Source organism: Canis lupus, chromosome 29 (assembly GCF_003254725.2).
Source record: "Canis lupus dingo isolate Sandy chromosome 29, ASM325472v2, whole genome shotgun sequence".
Lineage (NCBI taxonomy): Eukaryota > Metazoa > Chordata > Mammalia > Carnivora > Canidae > Canis > Canis lupus.
The window spans coordinates 32,933,850-32,953,911 of record NC_064271.1 but is presented as its reverse complement, the minus strand read 5'-3'; the positions used below and the strand labels follow the sequence as shown (position 1 = coordinate 32,953,911).

Here is a 20,062-nt window from a genome sequence, read left to right as displayed (position 1 = left end):
TGCAGGTAAGATACTAGAAATCCTCAAAAACTTCTTCCATAACACTTGTTGAGATAGTCAAGGCCATCTGCCTCAAAAGATTTTTAATGGGGGCACCTGGGTGGCCCAGCGGTTGAGCATCTGCCTTTGGCTCAGGTGATCCTGGGGTCCTGGGATCGAGTCCCACATTGTGCTCCCCACAGGGAGCCTGCTTCTCCCTCTGCCTATGTCTCTGCCTCTCTTTGTATCTCTAATGAATAAATAAATAAAATCTTAAAAAGAAAAGTTTTTTAATGTAAACTAAAACAGGTCTCTTACTTAAAACATATCCAACAGAACAGAGATCAACAAGGAAAAGAAGTATATACTTGATTTAAAAGTTTCACAAGACCAACTCTCTTAACATTTAAGAGTTCTAACTAACTCCTCTCACTCATTTTGAACTTAGGAATAAGTCTTATGGTCAGTCCAGAAGGAACAAAAATCATGTTAACATCAGCCAGCAGCAGGATCTTCCTGCAATGATACATACTGTAGAAAATCTGAGTCCCCAGAGCAATAATATCCTTTCATTTTTATCATCTCAGCTTTCTTTTCAATATGAAGATATATAAACTATTAATTAAATTTCTTGATAAATATCACTTGTCTTCAGTCCCTCCACTAAAATTAAGTTATGCCAAAATCCTTCCTTTGCATTAAAGGAACAAGTGAGACATGTTACTTCCGGGCAACTAAACTCAATGCTTAATTAAAAAGGGGGAATTCAGCTTCCTTGCCTTAAAATAAGGTTGTATTTTTTTCAGCACAGTATGTCCTGTCTAAAACCAAACGGATTCTTTTCTTCAGACTATAAACTAAAAGTAGAGAAGCTGCACTTAATGGCAGCCCAAAGATGGGCTCATTTTATTCAGAGTAAATGAACTTCTAAAATGAATTATCACATAATATAAGTTATCCATATTTATTGACAAGAAATGAAATGTAATTACACCAAACTTCAAAAATTATTCCAATTTCATCATAAGCACGAAACACAGTTCTTGAAAAGAAATGCTATTCCCAATTTCAAATGGCTAGGGATAAAAAGGTGACAACAGGCCACTGAGGGTACATCAAAGGAACACTGAATTAGTATGGCAAAAGTGTCCTGGAAAAACAAGAAAACTCTAATATAAACTACTCCCAACAAAATGTTCATGCTCTTCTGTCTTATGAATTGTTCATGAATTTTAAAGATAAGGAAAGAGCACCTTCTTTTGTTAGAAATCTAAACATTCTGTAATTGTCAACAGAACCCTTTGCAGAAAATTAGCTTATTATCTATAATTTCATGCCTCTGCCCCTACTTCCCTGTCCTCCTTCAAACTGTTCAGTTTTCTATCATTTTGTAGGACATTTGGCATTTTAGATTGATTGCTCAATGGAGTAAAAAGGAAGAAGGCCTTGGGTATTTAAGGTATATAATAAAAAAAAAAAAGAAATGAAACAAATGTCAGCCTCCTGCTATCTGTACAGAGGAAAGCCACTGTAGGAGTTTAATTCTTTTTTCCTTTAGCCCACTCAGATGTCATATGAGTAACAAGTAATTTGATGCTGGACATTTTTTCCCTTGTAGAGAGTGACTATTACTCTGAGAAAATATACATCTGATACTGGATTACTCATTTTATTGAAGGTTTGAATTAAAATAAGATGTGAAAATAATGATTATTTTTATTGATCTTTTTCAAGATTGAGAATTTTCTTGTTCTAGTAAATCTCTTAAAGTAGAACTTAGCCAACAATCATCATGATAGATTTGCACCATTAGTATCTTTACCACTCAAACCACCAACCTCGTATAATTCTTCTACTTTATACAACAGAAAGTTAAATATGTCACGAAAAGAAAACTAGGGAAGGAATCTGAGTAAGCCACAAGAAAAAACAAAAAACAAGTAACAACACTATTAAGGTGTTCAGTATAAAATCTGTTTATTTTTTAGCTTACCATTACAGTAGGGATTGGATGGATTAAAATTCATTGGAAATTCATGTGAAACCTGTCAAAAGATGAAAGGAGTGATGAAGGCCTGTTTCACTTTTGTGGGTGGCAAATATTTAAAATGAGATTTCCTCTTACCTGCCACTGAGGAGGTATCTGAGCTCCAAAACCAAAAGCTGGAAACATTTTATCACTAAAAAGAAAATTTGTAAAAACTGAAAGATCATTGTTTTATTTTGTTTTTAGATCATTGTTTTCAAAATAGAAAGTTTTACCTTTACTCTTCATAAAACCAATAGATTTTTTTAAATTCAAAATCTTAGGAAAATATAAATATTAAACCCAAAATAACCACCAAAGAGAACCAATGTTAATATTTGGCAATAATCATTCTAAGTATTTTTCTGTGCAAGGAGGGAGAAAAATATCTCTCTACATATATTTATAAAACTGGAGTTTATATTCATATTTTTAACATGCTATTTTCCACTTATATATCATACATCATTTTGCTGAATAAAATGTAGATAAATCCATAAAGCTCTAAAAACCACAAGTTCATTGGCTTATAGCAAACTCATTTGGCAAAAAAGCCTGACCTCAACTGATAAGAAGCTACTTATAGCTTTTATTCATGCCACTGAATATGAATATCCATACATTTGGCCAGAGAAACATGGTACAAATGCCACATATAAAATTCTCCCATTTTTTGTATCAAAATGTGTGAATATTTGGCCTCAAAGGATTATGGACCTGAATATATAACATTATGTGTGGCTGCCAAGTACTCTACTGTATGGATATTCTCCCCCAACCTATAAACATCCACTATTTTGCTATTATAAAACTCTGTAATGAACATAATAATTTTTCTGCTAGGATATTCTTTTTATATTAATTCTTAATGATTCTTTTTGCATTGAGGATAGAACCTAAGTTAGACACATCAGGAGTATTTTTTCCCAGGTTGTGGTCTGCCTTTAACTTTGTTTAAGATAAATTTCCTTTTATAGTTTTCAATATTAACGAATGTGAACAAATAAAATTTCTTTCATGATTTCTGCCTCTGCTGCCTTGCTCAGCCTTCCTCACTGCAAGATTATAAACATTTCACACATATTTATTCCTAGAACATTTACGGTTTAATTGTTTTTAAGATTTTATTTATTTATTCATGAGAGACACAAAGACAGGCAGACAGGCAGAGGGAGAAGCAGACTCCCTGTGGAGAGCCCGATATGGGAGTCGATCCCAGGGTCCCGGGGTCATGCCCTGAGATGAAGGCAGAGGCTCAACCACTGTGCCACCCAGGCGCCCTCAAGGTTTACTTTTGATATCAAACTTCTAATTCATCTGGAAAGTATTTTGGAGTAGAACATGAAACAGAAACTACTACTCTCCACCTGTATCAATTCTCTCCCTTCTTAATAATGGAACACCCGAGCTAGAGACCACATTAGCTCTACTCCAGCCCCTCTGGGCTGCATGTGGCCAGGTGGCATCGAGATTCTAGTCAAGGAAATGTGAGTAGAACTAGTCGCCCAGCAACTTCTGAATCATGCCCCTAGGAGGGAATGCACACGTACTCCCTCCCAGTTGCCTTTCTCCTCCTCCCACTCGACTAGACAAGATGAGAAGCATAGCAGCTGCTGTGGACACAGGGTTAGAATCTGTGAGTTGACAATGACAGAACTGCCCTATCAGTCCTGTACTATCTCTAGACTTGCAACATGAAAGAGAAATAAACTTCTATTTTGATAAATGCACTTTGTTTTTGAGTATCTATTCCAGCAGTTTATCTGTACCACATACACAATAGTACCCTAATAACAGGAGCACCTGGTTGGCTCAGTCGGTGCAGCGTGTGACTCTTGATCTCAACTTTGTGAGCTTGAGCCCCATGTTGGGTGTAGAGATTACTTAAAAATAAAATCTTAAAAGAAAAAAATAGTATCCTAACATATACAGGTATGAGTTAGGGATCCAAATTTACTTCTTGTCTAGTTTAGCAGCTCTGACAACTTTTCTCCCCTAAAATGTCATCTCTATCACATACTAAGTTAACGTACATATTAGGGTCTATTTCAAGACTTCTTGCTTTGTTCTACGGTCAGGTGATATTAATTAATGTAGATTTAAGATAAGTTTTAATTTCTGCTGGGAAAAAACTCCCCTTACTTCTTTTTTCTTTTTCTGAAAAATTTCTTGGCTATTCTAATTCGTTTTTCCCTCTAGAAAATGTTAAAAATCATTTTAGCATGATTTGATTACAATTTTGATTAGAATTGATTAATTCTGGGAGAAATTTTATATCTTAATTATGACACTTGCCTACCTAGAATCATGGTTATCTCTCCATTTAAACGAATCTCCTTCCTTGTCCCTTGGTACAATTTTGTTGTCTTCCCTCGATAAAGATCCTAGACCTCTTACTGAATTTATTCTCATTTTTTATTGCATTATGAATTGAGATATTGTATCTGCCTTAATTTCTTGAACTGGTTATTGCTGGCTAGTGAGAAATTGCTGATTTTTAAAAAATTTTATGTTGTATCCGACCACCTTTCTGAACTCTCACTACTTTCTAGTATTTTTTTGCTTGATTATTTTAGGTTTTGAATTCATTCCTTATAGGTTTGCTAGAACTTATGTTGAAATTGTCTTGGCCTGCTGCATTTGTGAGGAGTGGCTCTTTGACTAAGCCATTCCATTCCTTCCATTTTTCCAGGTCTATTCAGGCTTCCTGCCTCTTTGAGGCAACTTTGCTAATTTAAGCTTTAAGGCTTAAAAGCTTAAAACTTTAAAGCTTCCCACCCCCGAAAATCATCCTTGAATCCAGGTTTTCCAATGTAATAACAAAGTTTTACACAGTATTAACTTTTAATTAACTGAATTTATGCTTATAATCTCTGTCTCATTACTAATATTCTTTCTATGCATGTTTTCTCTTTCTTGGGGATCGGGGTTGGCAAGATTTGCCTGAGTTTTGTTGAACTTGCAAAGAATCCTCTCTTCATTGAATTTATTAATTTAGTTGGAGGGAGAGGAGGTTAAACTTTTCAAGTTCCTACTTTCAGTGCATAGAGGAAATACAGCACAGTACATCAAGTTCTTTTTTTTTTTTTTTTTTAAGATTTTATTTATTCATTCAGGAGAGACACAAAGAGAGAGAGAGAGGCAGAGACACAGGCACAGGGAGAAGCAGGCTCCATGAAGGGAGCCTGACAGGGGACTCGATCCCAGGACTCCAGGATCAGGCCCTGGGTTGAAGGTGGCGCTAAACCACTGAGCCACCCGGGCTGCTCATCAAGTTCATAATAAAGCTTGGAGAGCATGTCTCCAGCAGATAGCCCAGGCTCAATTCTCTGCCAGTTACCAGTTCGGTGACCCTGGACAAGTTACCTAACTCCCTATCCCTCAATTTTCCCATCTGCACACTATAGATAATAATGGATGATAATAGTACCTATGTCACAGCAAAGTATGAGGATTACATGAGTGTCACATAAAAACTATATTAAGGGCAGCCCGGGTGGCTCAGCGGTTTAGCGCCGCCTTCAGCCTAGGGTGTGATCCTGGAGTCCCGAGATCCAGTCCCACGTTGGGCTCCCTGCATGGAGCCTGCTTCTCCCTCTGCCTGTGTCACTGCCTCTCTCTCTGTATCTCTCATTAATAAATAAATAAAATCTTTAAAAAAAAACTATATTAAACTGTGCCTGACACATAATAGCTAATATATAGATAGATCCTGCCATTATTGTTATTTTTCTTCCTATTCTTTTATTTTATTGAAATGCTAGTTCATTTATATTCAATTTTTATTGTTTGAAAATAAAAGCATGTAAAGTCAGAAGTTGTCTTCAATAAAGATAGGACTGCACTGTATATTAACTACCTAAAATTCAAATTAAAAAAAAAAAAAGATAGGATCATGTATAGTCTCGTTGTTCCTTATTTCTAGATAGTTTGTTATTATATTTCAATTTCCTCTTCAATCAACCTAAGATTTTTTTATGTCCATATGGTAAATTGTATTTAGTTATCCTTTTGTTATTAACTTCTAGGTGGCAGACTGATAAAGCAACCCTGTAAATTTTTTATTTTTTATATAAGCTCCATTATAATTGATACTTTAAATTTTTTATTATATTTCTATTTTCATTTGAAAATACTGTTATCAAACATGTCAATGGTTATATTTTCATTTTGGATTATGTAACAAAGTATTATATAAAATCATTTTTTATTATATTTAATGATTTTGCCTTAAATACTAGGCTGATAATGAAATTACCACCTTTGCTTTAGATTTGTTTGCATTTGCCTGAAAAGTTTACCTTTTTATTTTTTTTATTTTTTTATTTTTTTAAGTTTACCTTTTTAAATGTCATAGCACACTAATGAAAAGCTCCATCAATATCTGAAAGGGCTTTTATCATAAAATAATAGACAAAGACAAGTGAAAATTTATACTGTGCTCTAAGAGATCCAGAAAATTTTTTTTTAATTTTTCTTATTTATTAATGAGAGACACACAGAGAGAGGCAGAGACACAGACAGAGGGAGAAGCAGGCTCCTCACAGGACCCCAGGATCAACTCTGAACCAAGGCAGACATTCAACCATTGAGCCACTCAAGCATCCCCAGAACAAAAATTATTAATGCAACTTTTTTTCTATTGTTTGGTAAACCTTCAAGAGGGCCTATTTAATCTATTCAAAAATCCATACACTGAGAATCTATTCAAAATATTTTACAGCAATTAGGTCAAGTTATCTTTCAGCACTTGTTCAAAGTGGCCATTAAGAAAATAATTTGAAGGGTTCTGGGGTGACTTAGTTGGTTAAGTGTCCAACTCTTGATTTTTGCTCAGGTCATGATCTCAAGATTGAGACATCCAGTCAGGCATGGTGTTTTATGCTCAGCAGGGAATCTGCTTGGGATTCTCTCCCTCTCCCTCGGCCTCTTCCCTGCCCCTCACCCTGCTTGTGTTCTCTCTCCCTCCCTCTTTCTGTCTCTCAAATAAATAAATCTTTAAAAAAAGGAGAAAAGAAAATAATTTGACAGTGGCTGCCAAAAAATAGACACATTAATAAACAGTGTCTATGAGTATTTACACAATGTGTCATCTGGACTTCAATCACACATATAACTTATCCCTAATAAGTAAACCCCAAGGAAACTAAATCAAAGAAACAAGTCTTGTTGACTCCAGTCAGCTGTTAAATAAACAAGCTATATATATAACACATTATAACTGATCACAGCTAAAGATAAGAGGTCAAAAATAAACACTAAGACTGTCACAAAGAGAAAACTAGAAAAGATAACACAAAGGAAATGTTAGGGAGAAAGTTACCCCCACCACACTCCTTCCCCTTCCCCCAGTCAACCCCAGCAGCTTTATCATCACCAACTATATCAGAGTACTAGCAGGTGAAACAGAAACTACCCTTTCTGGGGAGTTAAGAAAACAAGTATTTTAGTCATACTCACGCATCATAATCTTGAATGACCAGTCCCACAGACCAGATAGCAGTCAAATACTCATTAACACCATTGGGGCTGATGTAATGAAGGGAGTCAGGAGACCTTGGGTCACCATTAGAGCCAGTGAAGTCCACTCCCACCTGCCAAATAACAATCACAGCCCTTACTAAGGAGAAGCCCTACACTCAATGTCTAGGAGACAGATAAAAACATTCATTCCAGAGCTGGCTGCTGCCATTTCCTAACAAATGCCTGGGGCTACCGGTATTTCCACAGACAATTAAACAATTGAAGCTACAGTCTGAAACAACCTGATATTCCTATTTTTTCTAGATATCTCAAATCCATGAATTATTACACCCATGACTTTAGACATAGGGCTTGTTTTGTAGGTTGACTAATGCTTTCTATAATTTAAATTACTCCAGGACATATCTGCTTTCCATCAAAAGGAACAGAATTAATTAACAAAGTTAAAAGCTTCATGATGAACTTAGACAACCTAAGGAGACCATAACTAAACAGACTGTGTAAATTCCAAAGTCAGTTTTACAGGAAAAGAAAGAACACTATAAAATGGTAGGAAAAAGTAACATGTTACAGCCTACTTTGAAAAAAGTCAGTATTACTTACAGTGAAATTCAGCTGACATCCTCCCATGATATAGTCAAGAAATGTGCATTCCACTGTGATCTAAAAACAAATAGCAAACTTTAAAATTAAAAAATCTCTTGCTGGGGGCACCTGGGTGGCTCAGTGGTTGAACATCTGCCTTTGGCTCGGTGTGATCCTGCGGTCCTAGGATCAAGTTCCACACTGGGCTCCCCGCAGGGAGCCTGCTTCTCCCTCTGCCTATGTCTGCCTCTCTGTGTCTCTCATTAATAGATAAATAAAATCTTAAAAAAAAAAAATCCCTTACTAGGGTACCTGGGTGGATCAGTCAGGAACATCTAACACTTGGTTTTGGCTCAGGTCATACTGGGTCATAGAATCGAGCCCTGCATCTGGCTCTTGCACTTAGCAAGGAGTTTGCTTGGGATTCTCTCTCTCTCTCTCTCCTTCTGCCCATCCCCTTCCCCCCAATAAATAAATATATCTTTAAAAAAAAAATACAAATCTCTTACAAGAGATAAAAAGAGCTCTCGGGCATATATTTTTAACAGTTAGAAACTGAAAAGAACATGATATAAGCACATAGAAACTACCCTACCATTTGAGTTTAAGATACCCCTGCCCCTACTTGTCATGAATCTATAAGATTTTACTTTGAGATAATTAAAACAAAGTTAAGATTAGAATTTTTTTAAAAGATTTATTTATTTGAAAGAGAGAGAGCATGAGCTGGGGGAGAGGCAGAGGGAGAGAGAAGCAGACTCACCATCAAACAGGGAACCCAAAACAGGGCTGGATCTCATGACCCCGATATCATGACCTGAGCATAAATTAAGAGTCCGTCAACCACCTGAGCCACCCTAAGATTAGAATATTAATGGATAAAGGTGAAATATACTCACTTTAAGTTTTGAGAAACTAGTAATAATGAGTCTAATATGTTGAGATCTTTAACAAGCAAAATAATCAAGATTTTAAAAAACAAAACAAAACCATTAATTTACTGTAAGAAATCTCCTGTATTTTTCCCTCTATTTATAATATCTTAACTTGAAATTATGACAAGGATAGATGCACTGCATCAGGTCATTTCCTCTAATGCCCTGGGAAAATACCATGATGTTTCACATTTCCTAAAATAAGGAAAAAACTTCAATATTCTTTGTATTTTCCCGAAAAGTTGTCAAACCTTAGAAACAAAGTTATTGACAGATTTCTTTACTCTTCCCGACTATCTTCTTTCCCCTAAAGGTGTCCAGATGATCATATGATTTTCAACTGCCCAAAATTCAATTCCATTTTCTAAGTTAAAAACTTTAATATTCTTTGTTGGTTTAATATATACCTATTGAAAAAAAAACTTGAAATATGAGCTCATTATACTATAAATGGTTAACATCAACTAACCTCACACTGTTTCACACTGATAACACCTGAATTCTTGTAGCTTTTCTTCTTTTGTCTCTTTTTTTCATTTATGCATTCAAATTCCACCTGTAGGAAGAAAAGACAAAATGTTAATTCTTACTAGTAATATAAAAAATGTGAATTCAAATAAATGGTTTTTTCCTCTTGGAATCAAAACATCTGCTGATGTAAGTCTGTTGGTAAAATACAATTTTGAAACAATTACATAATAGATTAACTATATGAAATATTTATCACTGAAATTTCCACAAGGCATTCCTAAAATTATATACATTTTTAAATAGTTCCTAAGTATAAATTTTTGCCTCTATAGATGATTTCCTTGCAAATGTTCCAAGTAGCATTCTTCCTTTTTTATAATAAGGGAAATAAAATATTACTCTGAGCCATTTCTTTCAGAAAGAACAAAAATATGCTGCTTAGAAAAGAAGGAAAAAACATACCATCAGAAAACAGAAATATATGGAGCCTAACTGTATGGTAAAATATGCAAAGATCACCTCTTTCCACTGGGAATATTTTTAGGAATAGAACTACCCCAAATAGAAGGATCTTCTTTTCCACCTCCTAGCCACCTGTCCATCTGTAAGGCTTGGCTCAAGCTGCTCTCCTCTATAACATCAACTACTATTCCAATCATCTGTGTCCATTCATCTTCTTAAACTTCTACCACCATATAAAATTTAGTTACATACTTTGTGTTATTCTCAATTGTTTCGTTAGTTTTGTTTCACACCTAGGATATAATCACCTACAAATTATACTTTCAAATACCTTGAAATATACTTTCTCTATGTTGCCTAATAACAACATAAGAGATACTCAATGAATACTTGATAAGTCAGTCACCTTTTCTAATTAATAGAAAGTAACTTATATACTTTAGGCAGAGTCATTGTTAATTTTCTAAGAATCAAACATTAAAAGGTATAATAGATATAATGATAAAAAACAAAATTATGTTAAACAATTCTTTGGTAGTTCAGATCCTGCCAGAGTCTCAGTCATCATCATAGATGTTAACAATTGAATATTTGAGATGCAGGAAAGGCCTAAAGAGAATTCTCATTGGTAAAAGGCTTTATTACTTCATTTCATTTATTCCCAGTTCTACAGTGTCTACCAAGTGGCAGGCACTATTCCAGGCACTGAAAACACAGATTATATGGCCCTGCCTTTGAAAAACAAGAATGGGTAAATGTTGTCACTGCAGCAGCAGTAAAAGCCCCATTCTCTCATGGAAAAGGGAAGGATCAAAATAGCTAGACTGAGAAAAACTCTACAGGACCTATAAAGTATTACAAAGTTAGTTGTTCATTCATTATCTTCTAAAAGCAGGTCAGCTCAGGTCATGATCCCAGAAGTCCTGGGATCAAGCCCTGCGTAGGCTCCCTGGTCAGCAGGGAATCTGCTTCTCCCTCTCCCTGCTTATGCTCTATTTCAAATAAATAAATCTTTTATTTTTCTTAATATTTCATTTATTTATTCATGAGAGACACAGAGAGGCAGAGACATAGGCAGAGGGAGAAGCAGGTTCCTCTCAGGAAGCCTGATGCAGGACTTGATCCCCGAAACCAGGATCACACCCAGAGCGCAAGGCAGATGCTCAACCACTGAGCCACCCAGGTGTCCCAAATAAAATCTTCTAAAAAAATAAAATAAAACTCATTTTCCCCATTACTTAAACTAAATGGCTTGTTTATTTATTTGGTATTTAAATTTTGATCTAAAACTATCATTATCTTGTCTTATATTCCTCATTTACATGACAAGGTAAAAAAGACCTTATCTAACTATAACTTCTTATCTCTTAAACCCCATGTTTGCATTTGCAAAAGGAAAGGCCGTATACATGAACATTACGCAGGTCTCTAAGCATGTAATAAATAATTCCTATTATTCTATTATAAGCAAGCTATAAAGAGAATTAAATTAACAGCTTATCCCATCCAAACTAGAAAGGAAATAAGATGGGAGAAATTGATGTTTTACTCTATTCATAAAATGCTCTGAAATACTTTTTAGCCACCTCAGCTTTAGAGGCAGAAAAGTTTCAGAAGCACCCTTAGGAATATGTTGGGATGCTAAATAATAAACTGAATGTAGTTAAGGCACATGAATGATCTTAACAAAATTAGTGCCACTAGATGGAGGCTTAATATTACATAATTTGAAATACCATAATTATGCTTTTATCCTTCGCCTTAGTGAAAACAGAAGAGCCAGAGGCAGATTGTAAAAGCCTGTCCAGAAGGAACATAAATGTACACAGTTCAAGCCCAGGTATATTTACCTAATGTTGTAGAACTTAATTATTATGACCGATGAAATTCCAAATGCTTTATTTTTATTTTTTATTTTTTAAAGATTTTATTTATGTATTCAGGAGAGACATAGAGAAAGGGGCAGAGACACAGGCAGAGGGAAAAGAAGGCTCCCTGTAGGGAGGTTCCAGGACCCTGAGATCATACCCTGACCCTCAACCATTGAGCCACCTGGGTATTCCAATACCAAAGGCTTTAAAACTAGGGATTTTCTTTCTTTCTTTTTTTTTTTTTAAGATTTTTATTTATTTATTTGAGAGAGAAAGCGAGCAAGTGAGCATGAGCAGAGGGATGGACAGAGACTGAGGCAGAGGGAAGCAAGACTCTTCACTGAACAGGAAGCCCAATGTGGGGCTCGATCCCAGGACCCCGAGATCATGACCCAAATGGAAGGCAGATGCTTAACCAACTGAGCCACCCAAGTGCTCCCAAACTAGAGATTTTCAATCAAACCCTATATGTTGTCTGAAACTAAAGGAAACCAAACCTCTATTTATAAATGTAAACTTATGCTCCAAGCATGAATTTTGGATCATCCAATTACTACACAAATAAAATCCACAGATTTCAGAAAAGTTTGTAACAGAGTAAAAACACGGCAAGCTGTTTGCTATACCAAGGGGGAAAAAAACAAAATAATAAATACATGGCCAAACAGTAAAGTACCTTCAATGACAAAGATGCAACTTACAGGTGAGTTTCTGGAGGCTTCTTTCAGTTTTGTCATGGTGGTTTGAAATGTTCCAATGAGATCATGTGACCCATCATTATCATAATCATAGCACTCTACCTAGATGAAGTATAATAAAAATGTATAAAAATCAACATCATTTTGTTTAAAAGGATTGGCTGCAATAAATGGGACTTACTAAGAAATGCCCATTTGATTAAAATTAGTGAAAATGTTGAATATGCAGTTCTACTTGGAGAAGAAGTAACTAACTTCCTGGAGGAGTAATACTGAAACACTTTCAAACCCCAGCTATTTGTGGAGTGGGGCTCTAAGAAAGATCACAGGCAGATGAAAAATAAAAATACTGTTTAAATTCTATATTAAGCAGTTTCCAGTTCATCTATCATGCTCTTTATAAGAGCTGATAACATCAAGAGCTGATAACATCAAAATGGAATTACACGTTCTTTCTCATCCAATTCTTTACTTGTTACCACTGTCATCATCTGCAGGAAGAAAGGAAGTCACTATCCTAGACAGCTAAAACTTGTATAATTAAATCCTAGATAATTTAGAAATATGGCAAATGTATTTCATTAGTTGCAATCTGGTAAGACTAGGCCTATATTCAGAGTTAGACATGATGAAGTCAGATTTGCATCCTTCTGAGAATCACAGGTTGTAGAATGAAAACTAAAATTCGAGAAAAAGAGTACTTAATCCAGTGAGGAAGTATCTAGACTGGATCATTATTAATTTTATTTCCATGTAAGACAGAGTGAATTCTATTCCTTTCTATGGCTCTCATGTAATGATTGTTCTTTCTTAAAGCAGGCATTAGAGCTGTCTAATGCACATCAAGTATTTGATGTGCATCTAGTTTTGATATTGCCAAACTGACAGCGTAGCCAGAGGCTAGATAGTCACAAGAATACCTGAATACCTGATTATTCATTGTTATGAGAATATTAAGGTGGTGTGAACTGTTAGCAAACAGAGGTGTTCATTGTGATCATTTGAATAACCAACCTTTTAATAGGGCTTTGTAATTTCAGAACAGATTATCTCATTTCCACAAGCATTTATTATGTGCACTGCACACATTATCTACTTAGGCCTGAGAAGTAGGCAAAGGAATTAAATAGTGTTAGAAGATGATATATTTTATTTGGTAACTAATATAGGTTTTTTTTTTAATATAGGTATATAAAGCTGTGCTAAGGACACTTTTGAATTCTTCTAGAGATTTAAAACAAAAGCCAATAACCGAGAGTATTTGCCAAGAGAGTACCTCTTACAAAGTTATATTAATTGCCAAGTTAAAATGCTTAAGATTTATGTGTTCATCCAGCAGAGTGATTTATTTTCTTCCCACAGTTCTATGAGAAGTGAAATGAGTGCCTATCATAACAGGAAGTGCTTCATTCCTTACTAATATTTTCATTACGATTCCAGGAAGACTAAAATTCAGTCAATCAATAAGGATAAGATCTAGAATTGCAATTTTGAGTAACTTTAAAGATTTTTATATGTTATAAACACTCTGGTCACTGACCAATTATGACAGTTTGATTCTTGCCTTATATATATGATATTTAATTTTTAAACCAAAGCCCCTTTATCTGACTCTTCAGAGAGGAGTGAGGGGAAAAGAAAATTAATGATCTCACTAATTTTTTTTCCAGAAAGTAAAATTAAGATCAAGCCAAAAGCAATTTTAGTATTTTCATGATTTCACTTTTTAATAGGTGTTTTTTAATTATGGAAAATAGAACTTGATTTTTTTTTTTTTTTTTTTTAAGTAAGCTCTACAGCCAACATGGAGCTTAAACTCACCTCCCTGGAATCAAGAGTAGCATGTTCTACTAACTGAGCCAGCCAGGTGCCCCAGAACTTTGCATTTTAGATTTGCATTCTCCAACTTCTATCTAAGACGAGATCAAGCTTTGATAAGGCCAATTTTATTTTTTAAAGAAGCATATAAACACCTAAATTCTTCATATATTTAGACTGTCTGAGACTTCAGGGAATATAAAAAGATATTTAAGCTGTAATTTCTGATAGCTCACTATAATTAATATATATGAAAAACTCACTGTTGCAACATTGAAGGGAAACGTTTGGCACTAAAAGATGTGACATTTATAATGCTGGCATGTGTTCAGATATAGTTTGAAGTAAATGATATAATGATTTGTATAATTTAATTTCTCTTCTCAAAAATTCAAAACCTAGTACTAGTAGCTGTTTTAACAAAAGTATCAGCAGTGCTTGTGAAATTGAAATATATGCATATATACATACGCACATATGTATATATGTAAAAGAATGCACACACCACACAATACTATATTCACTAAGGCATTCTCATTTTAGGCAAGGTGGCAGCATGCATGATTATTTCTTTTACTCACTTGATCTTATGGAAATAATAATACATGCTGGAGTGATAACACTGGCACATTCACACAGCAGCAAAGAAATTATTGATGATCCTGACTCTATTCTCTGCTCTAAAACTCATTACCACACCTCTAAACAATTTCCAAACACCAAGAGAATCACAGATGTATGACTTTATGATATTGCAAAGAAATATAGAACTAAAGAAATAAAGACAGTCATGATGTGGTAAACCAAGTTGTGTATAGTTAAAAGAAACTGAGAAACTTTTAAGAACAAAAGACATTCATCAGGAAATCTCAGAAAATCAGTTTACTTACTATAATAAAATAGCCCTGTAAGCATGCCACTGTGTGCAAAAAAAGTTTAAAAAACATTGTTTCATTGTTAACATATTATTACAAGCAATCAGTTATGGTGTAGGCATTTCTTTTCCCCATCCTTTCCTGTTTCTCAGATCTATTAAAATTTTCTTTTAATGTGAAAAGCAAAAGTTCTAGATTTAGTTTAACAATAGAAATTAATTTTTAAAACTATTGTTCTACATTTATTTTTTACCTAAATTTTCACTGCTGTTTGAAATACCACATAAATCATACTTATATTGATCTTTCAAGTTCTCTGCCAACTTAGGACAAATTTTTATGTATCTAAGAAATGAAACCATTGTCAATGTAATAGCATCTATGCTATGTATAATGGCTTATAAAACTTTCACTTTCATTAATTTAATCTTTCTCTTTTTTTGTAATATAGACATTATTTTCTCTGTTGTATAAGGGAAGAAGTAGATGATCTGCCCAAGATCCCTTATCTGGTTGAAGGCCTAAGTCAAAACCTGGACAATAGCCTCACATGAAATCATGTGTTCTGTGCCATCACCTTTCCTGTTTTTATTGTATTCATTATCAAAGGGGGTGGGGGGAACACTTTGGTTAGCTGACATCTAAACACAAGAAGACGCTTCTATCTGGAATTTTATGTAAAGAGACTCTAGTATAATGTGTCTTTAAAATAAGAAATATTTTCCAATAAATGGCTATAAATTAAAACATTAAAAATAATTCCTAAACACCTGCTACTTCCTGTTCCCATTCTGCTTTCCTAACACTTTATACTAAAGTCATCTAGAAGTATTGAATGAAAAATATCTTGCTCTGAAAATAAGCAATGGAAAATGCCACCACTATTTTCCTCTGCTGCTGAGGGCAGGAAGATGCTCTGGTTTTTAGTTAAAGTAACGTCTGCTTTTATCTTTAAGGGACACTCAAAGGCAAAGAGTGCAGTTAAAGGTTCCTATTTGCAGAGCAAAGAAATCTTATTCAAAGGAGGGAAGATTTAAATTGGACATTTTATTTTTAACAATGAAGAGTAAAATGAAAATCACAATGTTTGATTAAGCATTAGACCAACAGATCAAACATGTCTACCCATTCAAACTGACCATTTACTTACCAGAGACATTTCTCTTTTAATATTCCTAAATACAAATAAAATTCAATCCTTACAGGTATCTGTTATATCATTTATTTTTATTAAATATTATCTATTCAACTAGTTTTATGAAAGAAAATGCATATACGCAAATGTTATATGTATATATAGCATATATATAACTTTAAATCACCTTGATCGTTTTGTCCATATCTCCGTAACACAGGGAGTTAAGAGAGATTTTAAAAGGTCTCCAAACAGGATTCAAGTTATTTTTAATAACCTGTAAAATGAAGATTCAAAGACTAGTTAGAAAAACATTTAGTTCCTTAACATTTTGCTCTTCCTTTTCCTACATTCTGGATACACTCTTACCAATCATCCTTTACCTTTCGCCCAATCAACTTTTTCAATGAAAAACTATCTAGAACAATTATTATACAACTGTTAGGAAAAAATGTGATAGATACATTCTGAGAAAAGAAACTATTTGGAAATATATTTCACCCATTACAAGGTACGCTTAAAACTACTGATTGTTGATTTTGTTGGAAACCAGGGTTTTCATTGCAGGACACAGAAGATTCAAATTTGGAGTTAGAAAGGATGAGAAAGAACCTAGCTGGGTTGGACTTGAAGAAATAGTCTAAATTCATGATTAAATATTTTCATAAATATATATACACATAATAAACATATACATAAATACACGATTCCCAACTATGTCCACTGAAAAGGCCTAAATGAAACAACATGTCAATACTATTGAGTACATCTAGCACTACTCTCTTACAGGAATAGGGTTCCAAGAGAAAGAGCTCATTCCAGACCTGACACAAGGTGACTATAAAATGGCCTGAGAATATACTTTAATATAAAGTAAGAGACTAAAAAAATAAAATAAAATAATAAAATAATAAAGTAAGAGACTGCGGGGCACCTGGCTGGCCCAAGAGCTGAGCATGTGAATGAGTAAGTGAAAAAGAAAAAACATGCATGCAGATATGACTAGTTGGTAAATCTAGGTGAAGGATACAAGGGTATACATTTTAATGCTTTTTACAGGGTTTTAAATTTTTCAATATAAAAATTTTACTAATAGTTAATCTTGGTATCTCCTTCTCATAAAAAGAAAAAAAAAATGAGTATGCTGATCTTGTATCTCTGGCTATATACATCTGAACTCAAGTTGATTTTTTTTTTCAAATTGATATTTTTATAAACACATAATTTTTAAAAATTAAGATTACTACAATTCCAATGGAAATCTCAACCCTACTTTTTCAAATTCAGATATTCACCTCTGTTCGATGAACCATTAGCCAGTTTCCATCAGATGTCTGCTTGTGGAATTCCAGGTATGGATCTGACTTTCCAAATAGATCCTACATTTAAAAAAAGTTAATTATTCTCCTCTGAAACCATGTGAAACCACATATTATTCATGTTACATATCAGCAATACCTGAAGCCTAACTCCGTAGTACAGATATACGCAGTACAGTAGTAAATACAAATCCCATTACCTTCCTCATGAACTTAGAAACTTGCTGAAGTGAGGCATTTGTGATAGATGCTCATAATCCTGTGTATCAGGACTTTACTTCTCAAAAAAAAACCTGAGAACATGGCTTTTAAATATAGTGAACAATAGGACCCATAATCAATAAAATATGTTTTAGACTTTTTTTTTTAGATTCTATTTATTTATTCATGATAGACATAGAGAAAGAGAGAGAGGCAGAGACACAGGCAGAGGGAGAAGCAGGCTCCATGCAGGGAGCCCGACACGGGACTCGATCCCGGGTCTCCAGGATCACACCCTGGGCCAAAGGCAGGCACTGAACCACTGAGCCACCCAGGGATCCCTTGGACTTGTTTTCATTATTAACAGTATTCATTTGTATGGCATTGAATAGTTTGATATAAATGACATTTCAAACATTAGTTGCACTGACTCCATGAGGGACAGAGCAGTTATCAGCAATAAAATGGATTCAGAGGGGTTAAATCACTTTGCCAAGATCACACATCGAATGAATTCCTAGATCAGAGTCTTGACTTTGTATCTTATCCTTCTATGTCCAATACTCTTCCACCAATTCCACCCATTTCTTTACACACACAAGGGAGTAGAGGTAAATATGTGAAATGCATAACAGAATTATTTGAAGGGTACAAAGTATATCTTCTTTTTCCTCTGTAATTCACCACACCACACCCATATAATGCTGCAGCACAGTGAGTGCTCAAAAATGCCCTTATCAGCATCCTCAACACAAATACACACAAATATACACACCTACACACACACAGAAATTAAAATTCTGGAAGAATGACCAAATCAATTCCAAAGGTCAAACTCAAGTAGTGAAATTATAAATGATTTTGTTTTCCCATTTTTGTTTGCCTTCCTTTGGAAATTTCCACACTCCTTAGAATTTTATTTGTCAAAATGAATTCCTGTTACCTGTTAATTCCACAGTAATATATGTAGCTATGCCCCTGAATTGAAGATTTTTTTGAGTCCTAAATTAAACTCAGTATTAAAGTAAGAACTAAGATAATGTTATTTCCCTCCTGAGCAGTTCAATGTCAAGCAAATAATACATTTGGTACAGTCAAAAATATAAACACAGGGCAGAGGGGAGGAAGCCTGGGTGGTTCAGTTGGTTAGAAGTCTGACTTTGGTTCAGATTATGATCTCAGAGTCCTGTGATTAAGCCCCATGTCAGGCTCCTCACTCAGTGGGGAGTCTGCTTCTCCCTCTCCCTCTCCCTCTGCCTCTCCTCCTCCTCGTGCTCTCTCTCTCTTAAATAAATAAAATCTTAAAAAAAAAATACATAAACACAGGGGTACCTGGCTAGCTTAGTTAGGAGACCACAGGACTTTTGATGTTGGGTCATGAGTTTGAGCCCCATTTGGCTGTAGAGATTATATACACACACACAAAGGCTATGCAGAACTTTATAAAAAAATTTTTTTTGGAGGTTTTATTTGAGAGAGAGAGTACAGAAGCAGAAAGAGAAGCAGACTTCCCGCTGAGCAGAGAGCCTGACGTAGGGCTCAATCCCAGGACCCTGAGATCATGACCTGAACCGAATGCAGGTGCTTAACCAACTAAGCCACTCAGGCGCCCCAGAACTTAAGAAGAATCTTAAGAATCAAAATAATAATCCCCTACGTGAACCATTTTATAAAACTAATAGCAGCACTATACACAGGGAAGTTAACTTTCTAAAAACTAATGTACCCTGTCTGATCTATCTTAGAAATAAACCTATGAAAAAAAGCAGGATATCATTATTACCATTCTGAAAGGTCACAACAAACCTTCTTTGAAAGTTCATTAAGATGTCAGTAGTAGAAATAAAATAAGAATTAAACGTTCCTGGGGTGCCTGCTTGGCTCAGTCAGTTAAGCATCTGCCTTTGGCTCAGGTCATGATCCCACAGTCTTGGGATTGATACCTGTGTCAGGCTTTCTGCTTGGAGCCTGCTTCTCCTTCTCATTCGGCCTACTTGTGCTCACTTTCTCTCTCTCTCTCTCTCTCTTTCTCTCTCTCTCTCCCTGTCAAATAAATAAATAAATAAAGTCTTAAAAAAAAAGAATAAAAAGTTCCTGATTCAGACCCCCAGAGCATATTAAGTGAAAGAAGCAAGGTGGAGAAAAGTATATATATGAATATATAGAGAATATACATACGTGTGTGTGTGTGTGTGTGTGTGTG

General features: G+C 34.8%; 1 protein-coding gene across 4 annotated transcripts in view; it reads right to left on the bottom strand.

Annotated features, from left to right (window-relative positions):
* Window positions 1–20,062, bottom strand: part of CPNE3 (copine 3) — a 55,280-nt gene that overhangs the window by 13,903 nt on the left and 21,315 nt on the right. For all 4 annotated transcript variants that reach the window (XM_025433642.3, XM_035708468.2, XM_049103873.1 and 1 more), the window contains 8 exons: window positions 17,635–17,718; window positions 16,527–16,616; window positions 12,515–12,613; window positions 9,479–9,565; window positions 8,093–8,152; window positions 7,466–7,599; window positions 2,105–2,159; window positions 1,973–2,024 (listed from right to left, as the gene is read on the bottom strand). In XM_025433642.3, coding sequence (XP_025289427.1) covers window positions 1,973–2,024; window positions 2,105–2,159; window positions 7,466–7,599; window positions 8,093–8,152; window positions 9,479–9,565; window positions 12,515–12,613; window positions 16,527–16,616; window positions 17,635–17,718 — 661 coding nt within the window. The remainder of the gene's footprint in view (window positions 1–1,972; window positions 2,025–2,104; window positions 2,160–7,465; window positions 7,600–8,092; window positions 8,153–9,478; window positions 9,566–12,514; window positions 12,614–16,526; window positions 16,617–17,634; window positions 17,719–20,062) is intronic.